The sequence below is a fragment of the Myotis nattereri genome (assembly GCF_964212035.1).
Source record: "Myotis nattereri genome assembly, chromosome: 8".
Classification (NCBI taxonomy): domain Eukaryota; kingdom Metazoa; phylum Chordata; class Mammalia; order Chiroptera; family Vespertilionidae; genus Myotis; species Myotis nattereri.
The window spans coordinates 3,767,060-3,781,616 of record NC_138083.1 but is presented as its reverse complement, the minus strand read 5'-3'; the positions used below and the strand labels follow the sequence as shown (position 1 = coordinate 3,781,616).

Genomic DNA, 14,557 nt, shown 5'->3' with positions numbered 1-14,557 from the left:
GGCCCCACACACCTGGGGACAGTGAGGAGGCCCCACACACCTGGGGACAGTGAGGCGGCCCACACACCTGGGGACAGTGAGGAGGCCCACACACCTGGGGACAGTGAGGAGGCCCACACACCTGGGGACAGTGAGGAGGACTGCACACCTGGGGACAGTGAGGAGGCCCACACACCTGGGGACAGTGAGGAGGCCCACACACCTGGGGACAGTGAGGAGGACTGCACACCTGGGGACAGTGAGGAGGCCCACACACCTGGGGACAGTGAGGAGGCCCACACACCTGGGGACAGTGAGGAGGACTGCACACCTGGGGACAGTGAGGAGGACTGCACACCTGGGGACAGTGAGGAGGCCCACACACCTGGGGACAGTGAGGAGGCCCACACACCTGGGGACAGTGAGGAGGCCCCACACACCTGGGGACAGTGAGGAGGACTGCACACCTGGGGACAGTGAGGAGGCCCCACACACCTGGGGACAGTGAGGAGGCCCCACACACCTGGGGACAGTGAGGAGGCCCCACACACCTGGGGACAGTGAGGAGGCCCCACACACCTGGGGACAGTGAGGAGGCCCCACACACCTGGGGACAGTGAGGAGGCCCCACACACCTGGGGACAGTGAGGAGGCCCCACACACCTGGGGACAGTGAGGAGGCCCCACACACCTGGGGACAGTGAGGAGGCCCACACACCTGGGGACAGTGAGGAGGCCCACACACCTGGGGACAGTGAGGAGGACTGCACACCTGGGGACAGTGAGGAGGCCCACACACCTGGGGACAGTGAGGAGGACTGCACACCTGGGGACAGTGAGGAGGCCCACACACCTGGGGACAGTGAGGAGGACTGCACACCTGGGGACAGTGAGGAGGCCCACACACCTGGGGACAGTGAGGAGGCCCGCACACCTGGGGACAGTGAGGAGGACTGCACACCTGGGGACAGTGAGGAGGCCCACACACCTGGGGACAGTGAGGAGGACTGCACACCTGGGGACAGTGAGGAGGCCCCACACACCTGGGGACAGTGAGGAGGACTGCACACCTGGGGACAGTGAGGAGGCCCACACACCTGGGGACAGTGAGGAGGACTGCACACCTGGGGACAGTGAGGAGGCCCACACACCTGGGGACAGTGAGGAGGCCCCACACACCTGGGGACAGTGAGGAGGCCCCACACACCTGGGGACAGTGAGGAGGCCCACACACCTGGGGACAGTGAGGAGGCCCACACACCTGGGGACAGTGAGGAGGACTGCACACCTGGGGACAGTGAGGAGGCCCCACACACCTGGGGACAGTGAGGAGGACTGCACACCTGGGGACAGTGAGGAGGCCCACACACCTGGGGACAGTGAGGAGGCCCGCACACCTGGGGACAGTGAGGAGGACTGCACACCTGGGGACAGTGAGGAGGCCCACACACCTGGGGACAGTGAGGAGGACTGCACACCTGGGGACAGTGAGGAGGCCCCACACACCTGGGGACAGTGAGGAGGACTGCACACCTGGGGACAGTGAGGAGGCCCACACACCTGGGGACAGTGAGGAGGACTGCACACCTGGGGACAGTGAGGAGGCCCACACACCTGGGGACAGTGAGGAGGCCCCACACACCTGGGGACAGTGAGGAGGCCCCACACACCTGGGGACAGTGAGGAGGCCCACACACCTGGGGACAGTGAGGAGGCCCCACACACCTGGGGACAGTGAGGAGGACTGCACACCTGGGGACAGTGAGGAGGCCCCACACACCTGGGGACAGTGAGGAAGCCCCACACACCTGGGGACAGTGAGGAGGCCCCACACACCTGGGGACAGTGAGGAGGCCCCACACACCTGGGGACAGTGAGGAGGCCCCACACACCTGGGGACAGTGAGGAGGCCCACACACCTGGGGACAGTGAGGAGGACTGCACACCTGGGGACAGTGAGGAGGCCCACACACCTGGGGACAGTGAGGAGGCCCCACACACCTGGGGACAGTGAGGAGGCCCCACACACCTGGGGACAGTGAGGAGGACTGCACACCTGGGGACAGTGAGGAGGCCCACACACCTGGGGACAGTGAGGAGGACTGCACACCTGGGGACAGTGAGGAGGCCCACACACCTGGGGACAGTGAGGAGGCCCCACACACCTGGGGACAGTGAGGAGGCCCCACACACCTGGGGACAGTGAGGAGGCCCCACACACCTGGGGACAGTGAGGAGGCCCCACACACCTGGGGACAGTGAGGAGGCCCACACACCTGGGGACAGTGAGGAGGACTGCACACCTGGGGACAGTGAGGAGGACTGCACACCTGGGGACAGTGAGGAGGACTGCACACACCTGGGGACAGTGAGGAGGCCCCACACACCTGGGGACAGTGAGGAGGCCCCACACACCTGGGGACAGTGAGGAGGCCCACACACCTGGGGACAGTGAGGAGGACTGCACACACCTGGGGACAGTGAGGAGGCCCCACACACCTGGGGACAGTGAGTAGGCCCACACACCTGGGGACAGTGAGGAGGCCCCACACACCTGGGGACAGTGAGGCGGCCCACACACCTGGGGACAGTGAGGAGGCCCACACACCTGGGGACAGTGAGGAGGCCCCACACACCTGGGGACAGTGAGGAGGCCCCACACACCTGGGGACAGTGAGGAGGACTGCACACCTGGGGACAGTGAGGAGGCCCACACACCTGGGGACAGTGAGGAGGCCCACACACCTGGGGACAGTGAGGAGGACTGCACACCTGGGGACAGTGAGGAGGCCCACACACCTGGGGACAGTGAGGAGGCCCACACACCTGGGGACAGTGAGGAGGACTGCACACCTGGGGACAGTGAGGAGGACTGCACACCTGGGGACAGTGAGGAGGCCCACACACCTGGGGACAGTGAGGAGGCCCACACACCTGGGGACAGTGAGGAGGCCCCACACACCTGGGGACAGTGAGGAGGCCCCACACACCTGGGGACAGTGAGGAGGCCCCACACACCTGGGGACAGTGAGGAGGCCCCACACACCTGGGGACAGTGAGGAGGCCCCACACACCTGGGGACAGTGAGGAGGCCCCACACACCTGGGGACAGTGAGGAGGCCCACACACCTGGGGACAGTGAGGAGGCCCACACACCTGGGGACAGTGAGGAGGACTGCACACCTGGGGACAGTGAGGAGGCCCACACACCTGGGGACAGTGAGGAGGACTGCACACCTGGGGACAGTGAGGAGGCCCACACACCTGGGGACAGTGAGGAGGCCCACACACCTGGGGACAGTGAGGAGGCCTGCACACCTGGGGACAGTGAGGAGGCCCACACACCTGGGGACAGTGAGGAGGCCCGCACACCTGGGGACAGTGAGGAGGACTGCACACCTGGGGACAGTGAGGAGGCCCACACACCTGGGGACAGTGAGGAGGACTGCACACCTGGGGACAGTGAGGAGGCCCCACACACCTGGGGACAGTGAGGAGGACTGCACACCTGGGGACAGTGAGGAGGCCCACACACCTGGGGACAGTGAGGAGGACTACACACCTGGGGACAGTGAGGAGGACTGCACACCTGGGGACAGTGAGGAGGACTGCACACCTGGGGACAGTGAGGAGGCCCGCACACCTGGGGACAGTGAGGAGGCCCCACACACCTGGGGACAGTGAGGAGGCCCCACACACCTGGGGACAGTGAGGAGGCCCCACACACCTGGGGACAGTGAGGAGGCCCCACACACCTGGGGACAGTGAGGAGGCCCACACACCTGGGGACAGTGAGGAGGCCCCACACACCTGGGGACAGTGAGGAGGACTGCACACCTGGGGACAGTGAGGAGGCCCCACACACCTGGGGACAGTGAGGAGGCCCCACACACCTGGGGACAGTGAGGAGGCCCCACACACCTGGGGACAGTGAGGAGGCCCCACACACCTGGGGACAGTGAGGAGGCCCACACACCTGGGGACAGTGAGGAGGCCCCACACACCTGGGGACAGTGAGGAGGCCCCACACACCTGGGGACAGTGAGGAGGCCCCACACACCTGGGGACAGTGAGGAGGCCCCACACACCTGGGGACAGTGAGGAGGCCCCACACACCTGGGGACAGTGAGGAGGCCCCACACACCTGGGGACAGTGAGGAGGCCCACACACCTGGGGACAGTGAGGAGGACTGCACACCTGGGGACAGTGAGGAGGCCCACACACCTGGGGACAGTGAGGAGGCCCACACACCTGGGGACAGTGAGGAGGCCCACACACCTGGGGACAGTGAGGAGGACTGCACACCTGGGGACAGTGAGGAGGCCCACACACCTGGGGACAGTGAGGAGGCCCACACACCTGGGGACAGTGAGGAGGCCCACACACCTGGGGACAGTGAGGAGGCCCACACACCTGGGGACAGTGAGGAGGCCCACACACCTGGGGACAGTGAGGAGGCCCCACACACCTGGGGACAGTGAGGAGGCCCCACACACCTGGGGACAGTGAGGAGGCCCCACACACCTGGGGACAGTGAGGAGGCCCACACACCTGGGGACAGTGAGGAGGACTGCACACCTGGGGACAGTGAGGAGGCCCACACACCTGGGGACAGTGAGGAGGCCCCACACACCTGGGGACAGTGAGGAGGCCCCACACACCTGGGGACAGTGAGGAGGCCCCACACACCTGGGGACAGTGAGGAGGCCCCACACACCTGGGGACAGTGAGGAGGCCCACACACCTGGGGACAGTGAGGAGGACTGCACACCTGGGGACAGTGAGGAGGCCCACACACCTGGGGACAGTGAGGAGGACTGCACACCTGGGGACAGTGAGGAGGCCCACACACCTGGGGACAGTGAGGAGGCCCCACACACCTGGGGACAGTGAGGAGGCCCCACACACCTGGGGACAGTGAGGAGGCCCACACACCTGGGGACAGTGAGGAGGCCCACACACCTGGGGACAGTGAGGAGGACTGCACACCTGGGGACAGTGAGGAGGCCCACACACCTGGGGACAGTGAGGAGGACTGCACACACCTGGGGACAGTGAGGAGGCCCCACACACCTGGGGACAGTGAGGAGGCCCCACACACCTGGGGACAGTGAGGAGGCCCCACACACCTGGGGACAGTGAGGAGGCCCCACACACCTGGGGACAGTGAGGAGGCCCACACACCTGGGGACAGTGAGGAGGCCCCACACACCTGGGGACAGTGAGGAGGACTGCACACCTGGGGACAGTGAGGAGGCCCCACACACCTGGGGACAGTGAGGAGGCCCCACACACCTGGGGACAGTGAGGAGGCCCACACACCTGGGGACAGTGAGGAGGCCCCACACACCTGGGGACAGTGAGGAGGACTGCACACCTGGGGACAGTGAGGAGGCCTGCACACCTGGGGACAGTGAGGAGGACTGCACACCTGGGGACAGTGAGGAGGCCCCACACACCTGGGGACAGTGAGGAGGACTGCACACCTGGGGACAGTGAGGAGGACTACACACACCTGGGGACAGTGAGGAGGACTGCACACCTGGGGACAGTGAGGAGGCCCCACACACCTGGGGACAGTGAGGAGGACTGCACACCTGGGGACAGTGAGGAGGCCCACACACCTGGGGACAGTGAGGAGGCCCCACACACCTGGGGACAGTGAGGAGGCCCCACACACCTGGGGACAGTGAGGAGGCCCCACACACCTGGGGACAGTGAGGAGGCCCCACACACCTGGGGACAGTGAGGAGGCCCCACACACCTGGGGACAGTGAGGAGGCCCACACACCTGGGGACAGTGAGGAGGACTGCACACCTGGGGACAGTGAGGAGGCCCACACACCTGGGGACAGTGAGGAGGACTGCACACACCTGGGGACAGTGAGGAGGCCCCACACACCTGGGGACAGTGAGGAGGCCCCACACACCTGGGGACAGTGAGGAGGCCCCACACACCTGGGGACAGTGAGGAGGCCCCACACACCTGGGGACAGTGAGGAGGCCCACACACCTGGGGACAGTGAGGAGGACTGCACACCTGGGGACAGTGAGGAGGCCCACACACCTGGGGACAGTGAGGAGGACTGCACACACCTGGGGACAGTGAGGAGGCCCCACACACCTGGGGACAGTGAGGAGGCCCCACACACCTGGGGACAGTGAGGAGGACTGCACACCTGGGGACAGTGAGGAGGACTGCACACCTGGGGACAGTGAGGAGGACTGCACACCTGGGGACAGTGAGGAGGCCCCACACACCTGGGGACAGTGAGGAGGACTGCACACCTGGGGACAGTGAGGAGGACTGCACACCTGGGGACAGTGAGGAGGCCCACACACCTGGGGACAGTGAGGAGGACTGCACACACCTGGGGACAGTGAGGAGGACTGCACACACCTGGGGACAGTGAGGAGGCCCACACACCTGGGGACAGTGAGGAGGCCCACACACCTGGGGACAGTGAGGAGGCCCACACACCTGGGGACAGTGAGGCGGGCCCCACACACCTGGGGCTGAGAAGCTGTCTCTGCTTCTGCTATGATGGTGGCAAGAGCTCCTTGTGGAGGCTGTACCCACCAGGCTGTAGGCCGATGCTCCCAAAAGTAGTGCCACCTGCTGGTGAGAGGCAGATCACCTGAGACCAGCCTCTCCATCCTGGCCCCTGAGTATTTGACCCTGAACTTTTTCAAGTATAGTAAATTAGAAAAGAAAATGTAGCCAGAGCCAATCCACTAACTGAGGGAAAACGCAGTTCTCAGAGAAGAGCCACTGTGCGCCCGGAAGCCCCCGGTGCTGCTGGGAGCAGCCTGCTGTCCCCACATGTTCCCCATCCATATGACACAGCACCCCAGAGGCCATGATGAGGAGTGGGCCGGCTGTCTTTCCCATGCCTGGGAGCACTCATCATGTGACCATGGGTGTGCACCATGTGAGTGGAATGCACATGCGTGTGTCTGCACAGGCCTTGACCCAGAGGGAGCCATCCGGGAGGAGTATCTCAAATCAGTTGTCATTTGTTATTTTATAGTCATAACTAGAGGCCCGGTGCATGAAATTTGTGCAAGAGTAGGCCTTCCTTCCCCCGGCTGCCAGCACCGGCTTCCCTCTGGCCGCAGGCAGCCCCGGCTTCGTCTGGAGGACATCCAGTCTAATTAGCATATTACATTTTTATTATTATAGATGTGACAACAGTCCACTTAATAAGGACTTGATTAAGTACTGTAATGTTTAAACAAAATTTAAAGGTACATGTAAGCTACAATTTTAGTCTTAGAAAACTGGTGGTTCTGCGTTGTTGACCAGGATATTTTTGCCTGTCTTTTGTGTTCAGGGCCCAGTGAAGTCACCTGGTGACTTTTATGTGGCTGTCGTTTTTAAAACTAACTTTTGAAGGTTGGGCTTCCAATATAATTTATTATTATGCTCTTAATAGTTTGATATGTGGAATTTGCTGTTCCAGAAAACGATAGTTTGAAAATAGCCAATGTTCCTTTGGTGTATTTTTTTTAATTGTGAAAATAACAACATTTTATCCTGCGAAGACAATTACTTCTACCTCACACACCTCCACACCCGCTCCCGCTCCCACCGCGCAGAGGCCAAGGGTGGGTGACCAAGGTGCTGGGAGCCTGATGGGAGCTGGTGACAGTGACTGGATTGGCTCATAGACAAGCTGGAGGCCACTGTGACCCTCTCTGTCCTCAGTCGCGCCCCTCCCAGTTCACAGGCCACGCAGACCCGGCCAGCGCGAAAGGAGGGAAGCAGCACTGTGACTGTTCTCACCTGGGGCTGAGCGCCCCTCTCTGGTGACGGCCCGGCCTGAGTGTTTTCTGTTTACTCCGTAAGGTTTGTCAGGAAGTGAGGCTGACATTGGGGATGTGTGTAGGGGAGTGTATGTGTGAAAGTGTGATGACAGCCCAAGTTGAAGTGGCTGCCTTTAGAGATGCACGTTGCTGGGTGATGGCTAATTAGAGGGTTCTCTGTCCTTCCTGAGAGGGCCGGCGACAGTGACTGCCCAGCCGCTCCCTGACCCTCTTCTGTGTTGCAGGTGGTTCCGCCAGGGCAGGAATCCGCACACTGGGACCCCCGACTGGCTGTACTCAGGGGGCTACTTCGAGCGGGATTTCTCAGGCTGCCCGGACATCTACTGATGTGCCCTGGGACCAGACCCCTACCAGGCTGGACCCCGCCACGTGGCTCCTCTGAGCTCCGGGTACGGCAGCACCAGCCTTTCTAAGGACCATGTTCACGGAGAAAGCGCCATCCCGGCTGAGGACTCAATCCTAATTAACTTTTGATTGCCAACCATTCATTACTGTTGCCGTCTCTTCATAAAGCTTCCCTTGTGATCATCATGTTTTCATTAAGATTTGAGAAGGAACATTCTTCAGCTCCTTTATGTGACAGGTCAGCTGGGGCATCTCAACCGACAGCAGCCTGATGACCAATTTGAAACTAGCGGAAGGAACAGCAAGGAGGGGCCACGCTCCTCCTCAGAATGCAGCGTTACGAGTGTCCAAAAGTAGTTTAAATTGGAACCAATAACAGAAAAGACAGATCTTGAAACTAACCCTGCAGTGAGCTCTCTGCGGCCAGGAACGCTGTCTGCGCCGGGAACAAAGTGAGTGTTTCAGAGCGTCGGATTAAATGACATGGGTCGCTGTCGGGTTCTGTGTTTTCTTGCCAACTTTCAAGGATGTAAAGATAACTTTTATATATTTAAGTTAAAGCTGCTTGACTAGGATTTGCTGAAGAGCAAGACATGCATTAATCTCCAGCTGTATACGCAAAAGGAAGCATTGCCATGACAGGGGTCCAGAAACATGGCAAGTTGTTGACCAAGTCCCCAGACGGCTCCCAGCCTTGAAGGGAGCCCTGCCTCTGGCCCTGTCTGCTCTTTTCACCAGGGCTGCACTTCACTGCAGGCCAAACCCATGTCACAAAACAAGTCATTCGTTAGAACGTTTGGTCTGTAACCACAGCACTGTGTCCTTGTTTTCTCAGCATGCGTGTTTGAAACACAGGATACAGGGAGGCCACACCTGGTGTGCACTGGGGGGTCAGAGCAGAGGCTACTTACAGGTGAATTAGGGTTCTTGTACAGAACACAGGTGTGCATCCATCTCTGCACACGTCCTGATCAGGTGACTGTTTTCTTTCTGTAGAAATACCAACACGTAGATCATGGTACCACTCTCTGAATGGAAGACAATCTGCTGCATGCGGGCGCACACACACAAACTCACACGTGTGCACACATGCATATGCGTACATGTGTGCTCTCACATGCATACCCACGTGTGTGCACATGTACACACGCACACATGCACACGCAGTTGTATGGAGTGGTGGGTTCCCTCTGAGAGGGTGTCACTGTTGTGTGTCCAGGCTTCAGAATCACATTTGTAATTAAAACTTTTGAAAGCGAAGACTTGCTCTGAAGACTTGATTTTGTAGCTTTGCAACTGGAAGCCCCGTGTTGTAACAGTCCTGGGTGCAGCCGTGTGCCCACTGACCCAGTGCCTGTTTTCCCGAGAGCCCCGGGAAGTTGGCTGTGCAGACAGCCCGACCTTGATGAGCGTGTCTTGTGTAAAGTGTAGATAATGTGAAGGGACCCACCGGTGCCAGGGGGCTAATAGGGAGCCTAGTGTTGGGGCTGGATGGTCGCATCCGGGTTACTGGGCTGGTGCAGTTCTGTCCCAGGAGAGGTGCTGCCTTCCCAGGGGGGATCAAGGTCAGGGTGTCACCAGGACCTCGGGCTTCTTACAGGGTGTGGCCTGCTCCTGAGATGGTCTTGGAGAAGCAGGGCTGGTCCCTCACGGCATCACAGCACTTTGCCACGTGGGGCTGCTTGTCTCCGTGTCGCTTCTCTGGGGAAGTGCCGTGCGAGACTGAGCCGGCACAGCCCTTCTCATGGAATGGAAGAGGCCCCAGCAGGGCCCCATGGTTGTCCTGGCCCCGTCTCCCTCTCAGACTGTCCCCAAGGCTCATGCTGTTGTGCTTGAGGATGGGCCACATACCACCTGGCCCAACCCCGGCCGCTCTGGAGATGGGCCAAGGGCAGCCTGACGGGCTTGGAGCTGTCCAGGAGACATGCTGAGGATCAGAGGACAGCCGCCTGCGTGCTGGGTCCTTGTTGGGTCACGAGATCAGGACCTGGGACAGGATGAGAGAAATGCTGCGGGTGCCACGAGCCTGCCACCTCCGGGCAGCCTGGTGAGACGCTTCCTCTCAGGACACCACCTCTGGGAAACGTGCTCCTAGTGGAGGTGGTGGCTCACAAACCTCACAGGTCCCACATGTGTGTGAGGAACAATGAGATAAAGACGTGGTTAAAAATGCTAATAAGATCCAAAATGCAGAAGCACTGGCAGCCTTATCCTGAGGGGTGGGGTGGCGAAGAGCTGTGTCCTGCGCAGGAAGCTGGGCCCCGAGGAGAGTGGACTCAATAATTCCTACTAGTTCTGGTTGCTCTGGCCCAACACTGGGACTTAGAAGCATCTTTCCAGGGGCCTTGCTGTGTCCAGTGGTGCAAAGGTTGGGTTCCTGGGTGAGAGAGCGAGTAACCAGGCCTGGGCACGTCCCCTGGCGGCTCCCTGTGTGTGTAACCCCTCCCCTCACCGTCTCCTCTGTCCATGCGAGGAGCGTCCTGCAAAATGAAGACAGCATTTCAGTGTCTCTTGGGATCAGTTTACGCGATGATCAGCCCCTCACTCGATACACGGCTCCTTCCCATTTGAGAACCAAACTGTCCTGGGTCGAAGGTTTAGGAAGGGGCTGCTTGGTCCCGGCAGGGTGACAACATACAGATACGGGTCCTTCATCCCTCTTGGTGCCTGTGCCGGGCTGGTCTCCACTGCTCCCCTGGCACTGCAGCACACCAGCACACTGGTGATGGGCTCATTATACAACCAACTGCTCGTAGAGTTTTTGGAGGACTGGTACTGACCCGTAAAGATCCAAGTTAAACCCTAGCTGTGGATAAAAAGGTCCTTTAAAAATAGTTGTTGCTGACATTTTTGCACCGAGCAGTTTTCACTGTCTCAGCTCCTCTGGCCCCTTGGAAAGGGCTGCAGACGAGCCCTTGTGCTGGGTGTCAGGTTGGGACTATGCGTTCTGTAGGGTTGGCCCAGCGACTGGACTGCTTCAGAAGACTGCTGGTCACTGGAGAAGGGCTCCAGGGACGCTGTGGCATCCCTGGGAGGGCGCACGTAATGGGTGGGGGTCTGGGTCTTTGCGTGTCGGGAGCTCTGGTTTAGTCTCTCCTCTCCAGGCATTGGAGACCGTGAAGAAACTAAATGCCCAGAGTACTGTTACTTTGACTCGAAGGTCCCCACCGTCTGACCGCTGTCCTAGCTGCCCAGCATCTGTGTACTTCCCGGGAGGTTGAGCTGAGTGGGGACACTCATGCCAACAGCCAAGATGGCTCTGGGCAGAGGGACAGACAGTCACAGGTGTGAGTGCTCTCAGAACGCTCAGGTTCACAGGTCTGGGCCATTGCCACGAGCACCACATCTGATGATGGGGCCACAGAGCACCCAGCCCTGTGGAGCCCAAGCCTGGTGTCACAATGCTAACTCCCCACAGTACAACCCAGGCCACAGGGAAAGGAGGTACAGGAAGGTGGGTGTGCCCCACCTTTCACAGCAGGTAAGTGGAGAAAGTGGCTTCAAGCCCTACAAACAATGAAACCGTGTGTGCAGTTGACAAAGTCACACTGTCTTGTAACCACCACTGTGTCAACATATATAGTCAAGTGACAGGCGTCAAGACCACTCAAGGGGAAAGGTGCAGGGAGCACATGGTGCTGGGAAAACAGGACATCCCCTTGCAAAAGAATGGACCCTTACCTCACACCATATACAGAATGAGCTCAAAATGGATCGAGGCCCTAAATATAAGAGCAAACCCTGTAAAACTCTCAGAAGAAGACTAGGGCACAAACTTTATGACACCAGACTGGCAATGACTTGGCTGTGTCACCAAGGCCTGGATGATAAAAGAAAAAATGGACCAATTGGACTTCATGAAAATTTTAAAAATGTTGTGCATCAGACACTATCACTAGAGTATAAAGGCAATCGACAAAATAGGGTGGAATATTTGTAAATCATACATCTAAATATATAGAGAACTCTTTAAAACTCAACAACAACAATCCCCCCACCCCCAACCTGATTCAAAAATGGGCAAAGGACTTAAATAGACAAATGGTCAGTAACCCATGAAAAGATGCTCAACATCACTAAACATCAGGGAAATGAACATCAAAGCTACAGTGAGATGCCACCTCACACCTATTAGGATGGCTCCTGCCAGAAAAACAACAGGTATTGGTGAGGATGTGGCAAAACAGGTGCACTGTTGGCAGGAATGTAAAATGGGGCAGCCACTATGGAAAACAGTCTGGTGGTCCCTCAAAAAATTAAAATGGAATTACCATATGGTTCAGCAACATCACTTCTAGATAGACACCTAAAAGAGTTGAAAGCAGGGTCTTGGACCCACTGTTTGGGAGAACATATTTGGCAATGATGCATCTGATAAAGGGTTAATATCCAGACTATATAAGGAACTCATACAACATAACAAAAGGAAGACAACCCAATTAAAAAATGGGCAAAGGACCTAAATAGACACTTCTCCAATGTGAATATATAGGTGGCTGAGAGATATGAAAAAATGCTCAAAGTCACTGATCATTGGAGAGATGTAAATTAAAACAACGAGGTATCGCCTCACACCTGTCAGAATGGCTACCATCAACAAATCAACAAATGACATGAGCTAGAGAGGGTGTGGAGAAAAGGGAACCCTCTTACACTGCTGGTGGGAATGCAAACTGGTGCAGCCACTATGGAAAACAGTATGGAGTTTCCTCAAAAAATTAAATATGGAACTGCCATTTGACCCAGTGATCCCACTTCTGGGAATACATCCTAGGAAACCCGAAACACCAATCAGAAAGGATGTATGCACCCCTATGTTCATAGCAGCACAATTTACAATAGCTAAGATCTGGAAACAGCCCAAGTGCCCATCAGTAGATGAGTGGATAAAAAAGCTGTGGTACAGTTATACCATGGAATACTATGCAGCTGTAAAAAATAAGAATGTCTTACCCTTTGAGGCAGCAGGGAGGGACCTGGAGAGTATCATGCTGAGTGAAATAAGTCAGTCAGAGAAAGACAAGTGTCCCATGATCTCACTCCTGTGGAATCTAAGTAACAAAATAAGCTGATGAACGGAGTGGATCCAGAGACATGGAAGCATGGAACAGAGTGCGGAATCTCAGAGGGAAGGTGGGGGAGGGATAGTGGAAGGGAGGTAATCCCCAAAGACCTTGTGTGCGAATATGCATGGCCCATGGATGCAAACAGTGGGGTGGTGAGGGTCTTGGGCCGGGGTGGGCTGGAGGGGGTCGGTGGGGGGAAAAGGGGACATATGTAATACTTTCAACAATAAAGATGCAAAAGGAAAAAGAAAGCAGGGTCTTGGAGAGATATGCACAGTCATGTCCCCAGCATTATTCACAGTAGCTGAAATGTGGATCCCATCGATGGATGGAAATGGATGAGCAAAGAGTTACTCAGCTGTAGGAAGGAAACCCTGACACCTGCTACAGCGTGGATTGGCTGAGGACACTGCTCAGTGACATAAACCAGCCACTAAGCAGTGGTTCTCAACCTTCTGGCCCTTTAAATACAGTTCCTCATGTTGTGACCCAACCATAAAATTATTTTCGTTGCTACTTCATAACTGTAATGTTGCTACTGTTATGAATCGTCATGTAAATATCTGATATGCAGGATGGTCTTAGGCGACCCCTGTGAAAGGGGTCGCGACACACAGGCTGAGAACCACTGCTCTAGATAAACACTGCATGTGGGTTTTATCGACGAGTATTTACCACACTAGACATTTAAATGAAATAAAAGTATTAACTAGTTAAAAATAACAAGCCCATTACTTATGAACATAAGTTATATTTTCAATGAAAAACAGCTATATTTTCTAAAACAGTTTGTGACTAGCCCGGGGGAAGTGGAACAGAAGTTGTGGTGCTGCAGGAGTCCGGGGAATGGGCATCTTAAAAACAACAGTGAGCCCTGGCCGGTTTGGCTCAGTGGATGGAGCGTCGGCCTGGGGACTGAAGGGTCCTGGGTTCAATTCTGGGCAAGGGCACATGCTCAGGTTGTGGGCTCAAACCCCAGTGGGGGGCGTGCAGGAGGCAGCCGATCCATGATTCTCTCTCATCATTGATGTTTCTCTCTCCCCCTCTCCCTTCCTCTTTGAAATAAAATTAAAAAACCACAACAGTGACTGAGAACACCTTCACCTTTATGCTTTTCATATAAAGGCTAAGAACACAGTTGATGTTCACAAAGCAGCGGGAGGAGGCCCGGGCAGGACGGCCTCTCCTCTGGGGCGGAGGCGGCTCGGGAGGAGCACAGGGCTCCGGGCGGAACAGGTGCCGGCCGTGCAGGCGGCCTCCGCTCCTGGGAGGGTCTGTCCGCTTAAGTCCGTTCTGACCGGCACAGGAGCCTCCGACGCTCCCGGCGCAGATGGGAAGG

The 14,557-nt window shown here is 57.6% G+C and overlaps 1 protein-coding gene across 8 annotated transcripts in view; it reads left to right on the top strand.

Moving 5' to 3' along the window:
• The window catches only part of OSBPL2 (oxysterol binding protein like 2), a 48,994-nt gene extending 39,584 nt beyond the window's left edge, over nucleotides 1-9,410 (top strand). For all 8 annotated transcript variants that reach the window (XM_081096614.1, XM_081096616.1, XM_081096617.1 and 5 more), the window contains one exon: nucleotides 8,032-9,410. In XM_081096614.1, the coding sequence (XP_080952740.1) occupies nucleotides 8,032-8,134 (103 nt within the window). In that variant the 3' untranslated portion in view covers nucleotides 8,135-9,410. The remainder of the gene's footprint in view (nucleotides 1-8,031) is intronic.
• The last annotated feature ends 5,147 nt before the right edge of the window (nucleotides 9,411-14,557 follow it).